Source organism: Electrophorus electricus, chromosome 8 (genome assembly GCF_013358815.1).
Source record: "Electrophorus electricus isolate fEleEle1 chromosome 8, fEleEle1.pri, whole genome shotgun sequence".
Classification (NCBI taxonomy): domain Eukaryota; kingdom Metazoa; phylum Chordata; class Actinopteri; order Gymnotiformes; family Gymnotidae; genus Electrophorus; species Electrophorus electricus.
This window is the reverse complement of record NC_049542.1, coordinates 21,451,684-21,465,182: the sequence shown is the minus strand read 5'-3', so window position 1 is coordinate 21,465,182 and position 13,499 is coordinate 21,451,684. Positions and strand designations below refer to the sequence as shown.

At 38.0% G+C, this 13,499-nt stretch overlaps 2 protein-coding genes across 4 annotated transcripts; one reads left to right on the top strand and one right to left on the bottom strand.

Moving 5' to 3' along the window:
- Positions 1 to 1,051: 1,051 nt before the first annotated feature.
- LOC113575054 (gap junction beta-4 protein-like) lies at positions 1,052 to 2,109 on the bottom strand. The gene has a single exon (XM_027006351.2). It carries the CDS (start codon positions 2,107 to 2,109, stop codon positions 1,291 to 1,293), a length of 819 nt encoding a protein of 272 aa, XP_026862152.2. The 3' UTR covers positions 1,052 to 1,290.
- Positions 2,110 to 2,851: 742 nt separating this feature from the next.
- zgc:91944 (uncharacterized protein LOC436941 homolog) lies at positions 2,852 to 11,704 on the top strand. Of its 3 annotated transcripts, none has more exons than XM_027006348.2 (11): positions 2,854 to 3,112; positions 3,624 to 3,735; positions 3,923 to 4,361; positions 5,587 to 5,672; positions 5,935 to 6,045; positions 6,895 to 7,020; positions 7,292 to 7,445; positions 9,590 to 9,672; positions 9,843 to 9,938; positions 10,063 to 10,184; positions 10,289 to 11,704. In XM_027006348.2, exons 2-11 carry the CDS (start codon positions 3,657 to 3,659, stop codon positions 10,427 to 10,429), a joined length of 1,437 nt encoding a protein of 478 aa, XP_026862149.1. In that variant the 5' UTR covers positions 2,854 to 3,112; positions 3,624 to 3,656; the 3' UTR covers positions 10,430 to 11,704. The 3 variants fall into 3 exon arrangements, with proteins under 3 accessions (XP_026862151.1, XP_026862149.1, XP_026862150.1); XM_027006349.2 differs by having other exon boundaries at positions 2,856 to 3,112; positions 3,953 to 4,361; XM_027006350.2 differs by lacking the exon at positions 6,895 to 7,020 and having other exon boundaries at positions 2,852 to 3,112.
- Positions 11,705 to 13,499: the final 1,795 nt, after the last annotated feature.

Genomic DNA, 13,499 nt, shown 5'->3' with positions numbered 1-13,499 from the left:
TCATACACCTTTTCATATTTTCATATCCTCCAAACTACTTAATATATGGTTATGCTTTACTATTATCAAAGAGCTAACTTCACCATGAAATTAAGTTCTTGCTCCATCTGGTTACTGGAATTTACCTGATAATTCATGTGACAAATTTTAGTAAATTAGTAAAAAAAAAAAAAATGTTTTACCTTGGATATTATTATACCTGTGGAGCTGTTAAGGCATGAAGCTTATCTGTCCCTAATGATGAATGTATTTTCACTCCATTTTGGTGACTGGTTTTGCCAGTGACTGGTTTTCACCTCCACCTAGTCTTAAAAGCAGAGATAAGCATTGTCGTCAAATATTTTGTTTACCCAAGACAAGCAACATAGAGAACAAAAGTTCTGGACAAAGATAACTTGCAAGCTCACATACACACACCTATGATACTTAGAACTAATATGGTTGACATTTTAAATTACATATGATTAACATCCAATATGACAGTGACAGGGGTTACTAAAAGGCACTGGCTAAAAAAAATTGTTTGTTTTAAGGGAGTTTCTTCTAAGACACATATTGCCATATAGGACGTGTTAGTTTCTTAATCGCAACTTAGCTATTGTAAAAAAAAAATTGAATAATTGCCAGCTATATGCATAGCTCTGCACATGTATGCTTAGCCCACCTCTACCACACAACAGACATACTTTTGGATGATACATGGTAAATAAATTTACAATGTCCCAAAATCTTTTAAACTGTTTGTGGGGATCCTAATACAAAAATAACTCACATAACAACTGAATTCACAGGCCTTGTTATAATAGTGCAAATGTTTAAGTAGGTGTAGTTGGTTAAGCAGTTGATGAGTTATAATGGTCAGATTTGGTCTCAAAGCAGTAATACTGATCCCTTAGACTTCATTAGAGCTGACCGTCAGTTAGCTATTTGTTTGCTTTTCCACAATTCTTACATTAGACAAAAGTCTTTTTGTTATTTTAAAGCTCAGCTTTATTATGAATTTGCCAAAAACAGCAGAAAGCATCAAAAGCAAGCTTTAAACAGACACAAGTTCAAGTTTTATTACAATTTATTATATCAATCTCTATAATTACAATACCTTAAAAACAGAACAAAATACAGAAGGATTTTAGGATTAATTAAAGAAAAGGTGTATAGTCATGTGCATACTTAGCACACTCATATTCTTTCTCTTAGTGATATTAAGACATTGTAACACATAGACAGAAACACACGTACACACTCTCACAGGTGCATAAAAGCTATATTTTTTCTTTTAGTTGATCAAATTCAAGAGAATACCAAGCCGTAAGCAGGAGCACTGTCTTCCTCAGTTGCGGTATGACCATTAACTTTGTCTAACAGAGAAAACTCTTGCATGTTATCTTCATTATGTTTGCTTGCCAGTGAAGAGACAACTGCAGTCTGGTTCACATGGTTGTTGAGTTTGTGTGAGACAACACATTCACGGCAACGCTTACAAATGAGGTACAATATCTCACACAGAGTCAGCAGGATGCAGACCAAACTGACCACCACCAGAAAGACTGTGAAGATGCGTTTCTCTGTCGGACGACCGATGTAGCAGTCTGTCACTTGAGGGCAGGGAGCCTCATGACATCTCACCAGCAAAGGAAAGAAGCTGGCCTCATAAATGTGAAACACAAGGAAAATGAAGATAGCATCCACAGACATCTTGAATATAAGGCTGAAGAGATATGTCCACCACAGTCCCCCTCGTTTTTTACTGGTGTTTTGGTAGAGATGGGGACAGCCCTCACCATATTTCAGCTCATGCTTCTTCTCACGGTCCTTCCGATATGCCACATGCAGGACGACAAGGAGAGATGGGCAGGTGACAAAGATGAGCTGCAGAGCCCACAGACGAGAATGAGAGATGGGGAAGAAATGGTCATAACAGACATTGTGGCAGCCTGGCTCCCTGGTGTTGCAGTCAAAGTCCTTCTGCTCATCACCCCAAACCTTCTCAGCTGCAACCAAAAGCACCATCAGACGGAAGATGAACACCACAGACAACCAGATACGGCCAAAAGCGGTGGAATATTTATTAACACCACTAACTAGTCCTTGAAAGAAAGCCCAGTTCATTTTTAAACACAGACACTAGAATACACAGTATATAGCAGTAGGTTCTGAGTTGGTCTGTACTGATATAACTGAGGTGTGCCGTTCACATCAGCTATTATGTGTCTAAAGGCTGATCGACTCAGGGAAAGTAAATATGGTGTGCATGCTTAGTGTGTGTGTGTGTGTGTGTGTGTGTGTGTGTGTAACACAGAGCATGTGTGAGAGAAAGAACAGAGATTCATCTTACTAAATGTGAGGCTGAGTTGAGTTCTCTTATCACATAATCATTATTTATTTGAGATGTCATCATCTATTTGAGATTTCATAAACTTTCATACAGCAGCCAGCACCTTTTGTAAACCATTTCGCAGATAGTACATTATTTATTCTTGTTCTCCCAGCTCTAGCCACATATCCAACAAAGCACTGAAAAAAAAGTGACCCGAAGTGATGTGTTCCTATGTTTCCTGTACATTTTCTGCTCTATTCTGTCATTCTGTTACAACGCATAGCATAACGTGAAAAGCAAATATGTATAATATTTAGGGCAAAATATTATGAGCTAGTGCTTTTTCTAACATCTGGTTGTAAGACAGACTAGCGGTAATTATACGCCAAGGGTGTTGAGTAACAGCTGTCATTTCTTCCAGTTACTTACAGACATGTTCAGTGAGGCTGTTAGTTAATGTTCTATTTTGTCTTATGAGGGTACACAACAGAAGTTCCTTTAATTTTCCCTCCTAGTGGAATAAATCCACTTCCTGCACCAACTTGGGACTGTCGCTGCGGGTGAGAGGTCAGTAACGCTGAGACCGCTCGCCATAACACCGAGTGATATTATACTGCAGCATCCCAGGACAATGTGACCCTTCTTGGATCACCTTCATTAGCTAGTTGGAACAACTCGGAGTGCAAGCCAGTGCACGGGCGCTTGGGCCAAGATTTACCGGAGAGTGCACCGACTGCGTCGCCTGCTGCACGATCTATCACACCGGCTGCAGTTAGCTAGCACTAGCACGGGGAGGTAAGGCGGACAGCATAGCCTGCTTGCTAGCGGCGAAAAAACAGTTAACTTAGTCCTTTAGCAAGCTATTTATCATAGGTTTGCTAGTCAGCTGCCATTTCTCATCCGCAATCAAAAAAAGTGCCAAAGATTGGTTACAGTATCTTTGTATTAAAATCTTTTCAGCGACTTTGCAGGATTACTTGACTTAAATATCTGCCGTGATCAGGGGCTGTCCCAAGTAATTCAGTGTGCTAAGACAGAAGAAAACAAGGATCAAAGCAAAGGTTTCAAGTATGCTTTTGCAAATCGCTAGCTTGCTAGCTAAAGCTAGTAAGCTACCGCTAGCTAACTGCTCAAAACTGCAGCAAAACACATTATAGAAACCTGTCATAGTTGCAGAAACAGTTAATACATCTGCGGGTTATTGCGCATTTAAGCATAATAAAAATATTTAACTTTTATAGCCAAGAGTTTCATGTCCCAAGGGACTTACTTGTGGTGAGTTTAATGTCTCGGGAATTTTTGACAGACGTCTCTTAGCCCCTGCGGTGACTTCTCGACCATGCGACAGTGGTGCCTCCCTGCTGTGGCTCCACGCACTGAACCGCTCCCTACGGGCCGATTATCACCTCAGCTGTCAGGTAGGTCTCGGGTTTTGAAACAGCGCGGCGACGCAACACGTAAGACTTTTAATTTAAATGGACATATTCGGTTCAAAATAAACTTCTTCAGCTGTGTTTTTCAGGTACATAAAAAGGCAAATTACTAAAATTTGTTTACTTGAAATTATTTGTATTCCCTTTGTCATAATCATTAATTTAATTCCAGATGCAGAAGTATTAACTGCTCTTCTCTCAGATGCCAGGATGGAGTGTTGCGATGTGGAACCCCGCTATACCATTGAGCAGATTGACCTGCTCCAGCGCCTCAGGCTGTCAGGGCTAACCAAACCTCAGATAATCCAAGCCCTGGAGTCTCTAGAGAGACTGGATCCAGACCACCGCACCCCTTGCTGTGACAATCACTCAGCCCCACCCACTGCTCCTACCTCCGCGGCCCCGGCTGCCCCCTCTTCCTCCTCGTCGTCCTCCTCTCTCACCTCAGCTACCACACAAACCCCTGTCTTGGATGCTGCGCTGTCACCAAGCAACAGCTACGATGCTTCACCTCCACCTCTGTACCCACCCAGTGGGGTTCAGAGGTCATTTAGTTATGATCTGGCAGAAGAGGACTGGGATCTTGAGGAAAAGGTGGAGGAATACATGAGGTATACGATTGTATTGTGTTTCTTCATGTTGCTGGTTTTTGCTCAGAATATTAAAGAGAGGGAGAGATTAATATAACCACATAATGGTAGCAAATATCCCAGGAGGCATGGTGTAATTTTCAGAGAATGACAAGCTTTTCTGAAGTGGGTCAGGTGGACTGGGAGAGATGGTGAGATTGCTAGTTTTAGTAGGATTTTTAAAGCTCTTTAACTTATTTCAGGTTGTGCTCATCTCCAAGGCGTATTATTTGTGGTCATAAGGCTGTGAAGATATTTCTAATGATGTGATTATCATATAGAAAGATGATAGAAATTACTGTAATGTTGAGAAAGTTAAATATAGGTATTTAACAATTACTGTTCAATAAGGCAAGGTTAACAGGAACTAAACGGAAATAAACCAGATGCATTTGTTCTTAAATTTGCATTTAGCCTGTTCTTAGTCCCTCCTAGCTTTTGCTATTCTAGAATAGTGGAAAGTACAGGCAAAATGCTTGGGTAATTTAGTTCCTACTTAAATACATAGTCTTTTGATGATGTGCACTTTGTTTTAAGTGTCTAAAGAGAGTTTTGGTAGCACATTCTAAAAATAGATATTTAATAATAATAGTTCTATTGTTTTTTTCTCATTTCTCTCATGCCTGTTATTCAGTATAACACAGTCAAGGTTGATCATTGGAGGTTTTTTATGCATTTTGCAGCCTTCTTTACAGTCTTATTTATGCATGTGTTTTTTTCCTACTTGACAGTTTTTCTCCCTCACACCCTGTGTTGATCAGAGCTGCTCAGAATAGAAAATGCTTGGTGCAGTGTGATAAAGGAAGAAAAGGCTTATGTAAATGTGACTTGATTGGACTGTTTCCCACCGTAACAGTGTAATTTGTCCATGTTGTCATTTCAAGCAGGAAATTGCAGAAACTGTTAAAATGATAAACTCATTAGAAATTATTTATTTATTTATTTATTTATTTTTACTATTAAGCTATGCAAGAATCACAAAATTCTGGATAGACCTAAACTGTTTCTTAGATTCATTACATCCTCTGGTATCATGGCTCACAGTATATCATCTAATTAGTGTTGTAACTGTTTAATCATTTATCTGAACATCACAGTGCATAACAACTGAGGTACATGTGCATATGGTATTGGACTCCAGGCTTGGTGGAGTGGCTGGTGCTGTTTATTTGATGATATTTCACTTTTAGCCTTGTGTGACTTTTAGGAGGGACAGTAACCTGGTAAAGGAGGAGATCAAGGCTTTCCTGAATAACAGGAGAATCTCTCAGGCTATTGTTGGGCAAGTTACAGGTAATCGGTCCAACTCCCTCTGGCATTCAGTGCTGCAATGGCTTTAATATTGGTGAGAAAATAAAATATAGTGGAAGGCTCTCCCTGTAAATAAAGTTATAAAAGTTCATGTCTATGAGCAAAAACATCTACTTTTTAAAATCACACTTGGAGGAACTAAAACTGAAGTATATTTTTTTATCCTTTTAACTTCTCAACTGTGTGAACTCACCAAGTCCTCATTGTCTGGTTTGTTCCATTCATTTTGTGCTTCCTATTCTAGGTATCAGTCAGAGCTACATCTCCCAGTGGCTACTGCAGCAGGGTCTGGAGATGAGCGATTCCAAACGCAGGGCCTTCTACCGCTGGTACCTGCTGGAGCGTAACAGCCCAGGTGAGCATGGCTGCTCTGACCAGTATAGAGGCATTTGACGTTCAGCTGAGAATCTAACTGCTACATAGGACAGGAGATTCAGTCTGGGGTGAATGTATTCCTAGAGCAAAGCAGATGTTCTGTGGGTTTTTTTGTTCATCTAACATTCACTTCTCTCACACTTAACTTCCATATGCTTTCTATGGTAATGATTCAGTATGAAACATAGAGTCTGAAACAGGCCTTATGAAACTATATAAAGTCTTGTTCACATAATGAATTGAAATGAAACCAAGTGATTTCATTTACCAATTTTTATATTGTTGAATTGGATTTGAGTTGGATTTGGCAAATCCTATAGATGTGCATATTGTTTAGGGAGTGAACTTAGCAGCCTGTCATCCAGCCAAATCGCTCACTTACTTATATTAAAAAGAGTGAATATGACAACATCATAAGGGACTGATAAAGTCATGCGGAGTCTGAGGCGTCTGGGATCCTTACCTCAGGCTACCTTTCTGCGGAGTCCCAGACTAGGCTGTGCACTGTAGCTCTCAGTCCTGATCCTGGGCCTGGAACTTGCTGGTTTTCATGATGTCTCTGCTCCAACTAACACTACTAACAGGGCCGTCGGCATGTTGCTTTATAATCCTCTGCAAAGCTGCAGTCAGTGTTAAGCACGCTTCTGCTTGAATCAATTCCTTGAATTATGGACCGAGTAACACAATAGAGTTGATTGGACCATTTTCACAACAGATTTTGACTGAACTATATTTTTGAGGTTGTATAGACCTATGAATGATAACTTGTTAGCCCTTGGAAGAGACTATAGTTAACATACAGTTTTCTGATTGCCCAAATGGCTTAAAGGGTTCAGATGGAGTGAAAACCAGCATGCTCAGGGCCCCAGGAGCAGAACTGACACCCCTTGGAGTAGACAGAGAGAACTACTGATGCACCTGCTCCCCTGGTACTCTGCACACCAGTCCCAGCCAGGTAACCTCTACGCTGTAGGGAAGCCTGTAACTGATGGACCCAGCTGCTGTACTTAAAGCTGGTCGATAGGCAATGCATGACCCAGAGGGCATTATTTTCACATTTTTCATAGAGAGATTTAAGATATCATCATATTATTAAATGCATAGTTCATATTTAATGTTTTTTTCAGCAGTTGACATCTCTGTATATGTTAGGATTTTGCTAAGAAGTAGAATTTATTATAGTGTACCTCATTTTTATTTTTTGTGTCTCTCTAATATGTCTGCAGGTGCTACACTGTCCATGCGCTCCTTGGTCAAAGAAGAACCTGACTGGAGGGTTGCTGCTAGCCCCGGAGACAGGGCAGCTGTGAGCGGGCCTTTCAGACTGAGGAGGGGCAGCCGTTTCACATGGAGAAAAGAGTGTCAGTCAATCATGGAGAGGTTAGCCAATCACAAAGAGGTTCCTGTACAGAAGGCTGCATGCATATTAGGGAAAACAGGGCAGTTGCTGTATCAGCAGGTTATTGGGTTTGTTGTCCCATGGGTCTTTTTTCCACTTGTTTGCCATAAAAGATAATATTATAGACAATACATTTAAGACAAATACATAATAAACATAGACTTGAAATAACAGTTTGATTGGCGGTTTATTTACCAGAATTGGACAAGAACATAATTTCAAACTGTTTAGAAGAATTTGCCAAAGAATGGACAATTCCCAAAAAAATGAAAGAAAGATTGTGCACCAGAGTGTGAACTTGGCTTGAAGGGTAATGTTGAGATCACCAGGTTATCTACTTTGTTTTTTGTATGGTAGTTCAATCATTGATATTAATATTAATTCTAAATTGAGAAAAACATGTAAAGATGTTCAAGGGGGCTCCAGAGTCATGCTTCAGTATCATAAATATTCCAAAAGATCATCTGAATAAATGGATAAAGGTGGGATGATTTCTCTTGTTTTTTGCTATTCGGATTTGCCCTGGTGTAAGAAATGACAAAGGCCTAATAGACTAATACCATTGGCTAAGGTTAATAGACTAATAGCTAATAGTCTCTGTTAACCAGTGAATATGTTTGTATTCACATGCTTTTCAACATCTAGTTCAACTATGATTGGTGATACATATTACATATTGATGGATACCATATCTACGTTATTTAGGATGAATGTTATTGTTTCAATGCAGCTAAAACCACTATCACTGTCACATGAAGCACATTTATGGTAGTGTAGAATCCAATTGTGCCAATTTGCAATTTGAAAAACGACTGTAATCAAACAAGTGTTGAAAAATGAGCACTGGCAAACAGGAGGCATGTACTAGTATAGAATAATATTTAAGTGCATCTAGAATAAATTAATAGGCCTTCTCCATTTTGTAAGTAATGGTTTATTCACCCATTGTGTGTTTATTGTATGTTATTAAGTGTCCGCAGAAACGTATCTGCCACTGCAGTTGTTATTTACAGTACTATTTTATACTGAGGTATCTGAAGCATTGCCTTAAAATATGTTTTGATTATGGATTTTACCTTTTATAAAACTTGTACACTGTAAGGTTATTGACACTGTCATGAGTACAAGAATTGGGGTTGGGGCCTGATTCGATAATTTGCTTTCTGGCAGGTGATTTGTGGCCCCTGCTTCTTCTACTGAGGGTGGATGTTCTTTTAGTTCTCCAGTAGTGTAAAGGTCCAAGATCTGTCCTGCTGTGTGACTGGCTATACTGTAAACTCTACTATAAGAAGATTAATAGATTGTATAAAAAATATACTGGCTTTTTGGTGCAGAATCCCCATTGAGCTACTTTTGTCTGTACGAATGCTTGATCTGGGATACATATTTTAACATTCACCTCATTTTCACATTTACTACTGTATTTTTTTTTCTTGCTTAGTAATATTATTATCAAGAGAAAGATGTTTTCCAAAATATCTGGAGTGAATGTTTTTATATATATATATATATATATAAATATAAAAATATTTGGGGTTTTTTGTTGTGTGTGTGTGTTGGGGGGGGGGGGGGGGGGGGGGGTTAAATGTATTTATTTATTTTTCGCCATGCATCTTTTCCATTTGAAAAGAAAGAAGTGTCAAATCAACAGTGCCTTAGAGAAAATTGCTTTGATCAACATGCAGCTATATCACTTGTGAGCTATAAGCTGCATTTTGTTACACAGTGATGGTTTGCCAGGCTTCATTCAACACCACTAGAGGGCCTGTGGTTACAATTTGAATGCCTGTCAGTCCCGTTCTGTAGGCAGTTATAGTTCTGAGGAAGATGACAAGTACAAATCTGCTTGTCATCTTCCCAATCACATGTATATGTCATTGTATATGTGTGTGTGTGTGTGTGTGTGTGTATATGTGTATATAAATAAATAAATATATATATATATATATATATATATATATATATATATATATATATATATATATATATATATATATATATATATATATATATTTATATAAATTTTCTCCAGTGCCTCAAGGCTTTGTTGTTATAGTGCAGTGCAAGTCTTTACTATATATACACTATATATAATTTGTTGATTTTTTTGGATGTCATCTGTCAGTTTCTTTATAGAGAATCAATATCCTGATGAAGCGAAAAGAGAGGAGATTGCCAATGCCTGTAATTCAGTCATCCAAAAACCAGGTGATTAATTCTTCATCATTTTATATGCAGACTGGTTGCAGCTCTATAAAGGTATAATGTCAGTGTACTCTTTGAGGTTTCTGCCTGATTGTGATAGTAGACCACAGATTAGATTGTCCAGATTAAAAATGAAGCTACTTGATTTTTCTATTTGTGAAATGGTGTTGCAGGATGCAAACTTTCAGAATTTGAGAGAGTCACAGCACTCAAAGTGTATAACTGGTTTGCCAATCGCAGGAAGGAGATGAAGAGGCGTGCCAACATAGGTGAGATGGGATGGAATTCTGATAAATACAAGAAAAATATTTTGGTGTAGAGTAGCCCTGGTTTAAATTCCATTGCTTTTTATTCCCTTTTGCTAACTCTACCATTCACATCTCACTTTCACAGAGGCTGCCATTCTTGAGAGCCATGGAATAGAGGTACCAAGCCCCAGCTGTCATTCCAATGGAGAAGAGCTTGAGAACCAAGATTTTGGGGATCAGGTGGTGAATCAGCGATTTTCTGAGCAGGTAAGACCTGCTCTAAGACATACCCACTTCTACAGTGATGGATTAAAATGGAGTGTCCATTTGTAGCGGCCTATAAAATGCTAAAAAAATGCTTTTGTGCTCAGGAGGATCTCTCTCAAAGAAAGGAAAGTGAGCAAGATGGAACCACGTTGCCAGCAGTAGAAGTAGTGCCTCTTGCAAGTCCTGCCCAACATATGGATCAGAGGCTGGAGGAATCGAAAAGGGAGGCCACTGATGAGGAGTGAGCAGTGGCTGGAGTCAGCATCTTATTTTAGTGGCCTGAAATTGTGCCGCTTAGTGTCATTGTTAGACATTTCTGAGGATGACATCTAAGTCAGGCCAGACACCAAACTTTCTGGTGCCTCTACTGGTAGGGAGGCAGCCATATGTATCTGCAGTAATCACGCTTGTAGTAATGGCAATATTTATCTCTATACACTATATTGTGCATTCCAAGACAGTCTTAATGCATATTCTAAGAAGGAAAGATGCGTATGGTGCAAACTGGTAACCTTCCACCTCATGCTAAAGCCTTTTTTCATTCTCTCACTCTTCTCATGCCTAACAGTTTCAAGTATTTTGCAAACCTCATAAAACAGCAGCAAGCAGTGTGAGAGGAACCTGCAGGACAGGTGTTTGGGTGTGGTGACGGGGTGCACTAAACGTGTGAAGCTTGTGTAAATGCAGGCAGTGTGGAAATATCCTTACTGATATGCACTAGTTCTTGTACAGGATTGGACAGCTACACAATCTGAACACCACCACCAACTCAGGTAAAACTAAATTTGGGATATGACGGAGAGCAAATGGTCCCATATTCACTCACTATCTCTAAAGTCAATAATAGAGACCTCGGGGTTGGGATTTTGTGTCTCAGATCACTTTACCATCTGTGTTTATATGTCTTTTTTCTTCACACTTTTAGTAAACAAAGCTGAGAGATTTTCTTTAAATATGATCTATTCATCAAGCAGATAATCATGACTTTTCACTCTTTTTATATTAACCACTACTTCAAGCCTTTCTGTACCCAGTCACTTAAGCTATTGTGACTTCTGCCTGGTACTTGGGCTCTAAAATGCTTCATTTTATATATATAAAAATCCTACTTATGGTTTGCTATGAGCACCATTATTACTTTCATAAGCTAATGCAGTATGTAAAGCTACAAAATGTCAAAATTAGAATTTAATGCAAAGAGCTGCTTTCAGGTGGAGGATCCACTGTTTGTTTGTTTTTTTCTCCTTGTCTCTTTCAAGCCAAAGCTATGCCAAGGTACGTCATCATACACAGAGAATAATTTTTATGTGGTCAAAAACAAATTGTCATTCTCTGATGATAAGTTTAAAGTATGAGCAATGTGGCGAAATGAAATGTGCTCTGAGTGTGGGAAGGCTTTAAGCCATGATAAATTCAAGCCTAGTCCAGCTCCATGTGCAAGAACAACAATGTTGCACGCTGCCAAGGGCCATCTCTGTCTGCATTTCCCTGATGACTTAAATAAAACTAGTGTACAAGTATAGTCTTGTCTATGGATTTACTGATACCACCTTACTTGCTTATACACTTCATGATTTTCATGAATTCTCTTACTCATGTTAGGGGCAATTTGTGTAGACTATTTTTATCTTACTAATGTTAGGGTCAATTAATGTGTATTCAGATCTTTCAAAAATGTTTTAGATTTTTTGCCTTTAGACATGTGGTAGTCGAAAATGTTCCAAATCTGATATGTTTTGTCTTCTGTACATTTTCTCCTGAATATAATATTTTGCAATATGAGGTCAATAAAAAGTAAAACTAAATAAATACATTTGCTTAATGTAAGCTAAGGCCAGAGCACAATGAACTGACATCATAAGACAAGCAAACAATTTTTGTTTTGTTTTGGTCAAACTTTTTTTTTTATATTATCAAGTAATTTTCTATTTAGCTTTAAGCTGCCAGCTGTCCTAAGCTAGTTAGCTAGAACTATTTTGTAGGTAATATAGGATACAGATGCGAAAAATCTTTCCCTTCTGTTCATAGTTTACTCTTAACAAGCCAGTCTGACCTGCATTTAAACTATTATTTAATGTGGCCAGACTGAACATGTATGAAAATCCACTTTATATGGCAAGCCATTTTAGCTTTTAAGCCTACTTTAAGTATACTTTAATCAGAAATTTTATTTGTTGTAGTTAAAATTTTGATATCAAACTTTGGCCAGTACTAATTTTTAAAAAAACATTTAAAATTTTTTAATTCGCTATCAAGAATTCAGTGACCTCTGAGGTTTGTTATAGATGATTTCTACATTATTACATGTAGAAATTAATTTCTTATTAGTCACAATTGACTTTTAGATATTCATTTATTTTTAATTGATAATTATATTATTGTTTGTTCTAATGTTAATTACATTCATTTGCATCAGGATATGAAGGTGAGGATTATATATATTATGCTTTCCTTAAAGAGACAACTAGTGAAGTAGCAGTGAATATGATTTGCCTGTATAAACCAGTTGTGAAGAACATGCAAGCAGTTGAGCATTGTTAGGACATACTGTTTTCAGAAGTGTAAATCACTAAAACTTGAAAGATTTGGCAAAGGCAGACTTAGTTCTTGTACTAATGAGGAGAGACAGAACAATTGAAAGCTATATCCAACAAGGTTACATGTTGGAGCTATTTATTCTCTGATTGGTAAATTGTATCATATGGATACATAGAAACATTGTTAGAGAGTGTGAATGTATTATAGTCTTCACTGACTGTTGGTAATGTACCAGGTGCTCTAGTAATGTGCCATTCTCTGCTCAGTGCAGTAGTGCAGTAGTCTCAATCCAACTGTATTTTCACTTTTCAAGACAAATGTTAATGCAGTTTCACTCTGCCCACTGAAGTTACTCAGATGTTTTTCTGAAGACAAACCCTAAAGTCAACTGAAAACAACCCAAGCAATAGGTTCATACACCCATTAAATGAAAGCATAGTAAACCTAATAATAACATTGCAATCTACCCTTGAGGCCTGTTTGAATTCTGATTTAATGAATATCAACAAATAAGACTCAGTGATCATGGAATGGGTATATTCTGTTAAATGACATTCCACTTGTCTTGAAAAATACATTGTTTGATATAGCTTAACCTATCTCATAATAGTAGGTGAACTGTAAAAATATACCAAATTATTTCATAATAATATGCAGTAGTAATAGTAGTAATTGAGGGCATACATGCACATGCACCAGCAAGCAAATAAGACTAGACAAATAAGACTTACATGATATTAAACGTTAGAATTTGAAAAGACAGATTATTTTAGTTTG

What these genes read in the sequence shown, in the direction of transcription:
- zgc:91944 (XM_027006348.2), top strand. Translation starts at nt 3,657, where the DNA reads ATGCGACAGTGGTGCCTCCCTGCTGTGGCTCCACGCACTGAACCGCTC. An exon ending in TGTCAGTCAATCATGGAGAG is followed by an intron (nt 7,446 to 9,589) that starts GTTAGCCAATCA and finishes GTCATCTGTCAG; the next exon opens with TTTCTTTATAGAGAATCAAT. An exon ending in GAAGAGGCGTGCCAACATAG is followed by an intron (nt 9,939 to 10,062) that starts GTGAGATGGGAT and finishes TCACTTTCACAG; the next exon opens with AGGCTGCCATTCTTGAGAGC.
- LOC113575054 (XM_027006351.2), bottom strand. Translation starts at nt 2,109, where the DNA reads ATGAACTGGGCTTTCTTTCAAGGACTAGTTAGTGGTGTTAATAAATAT.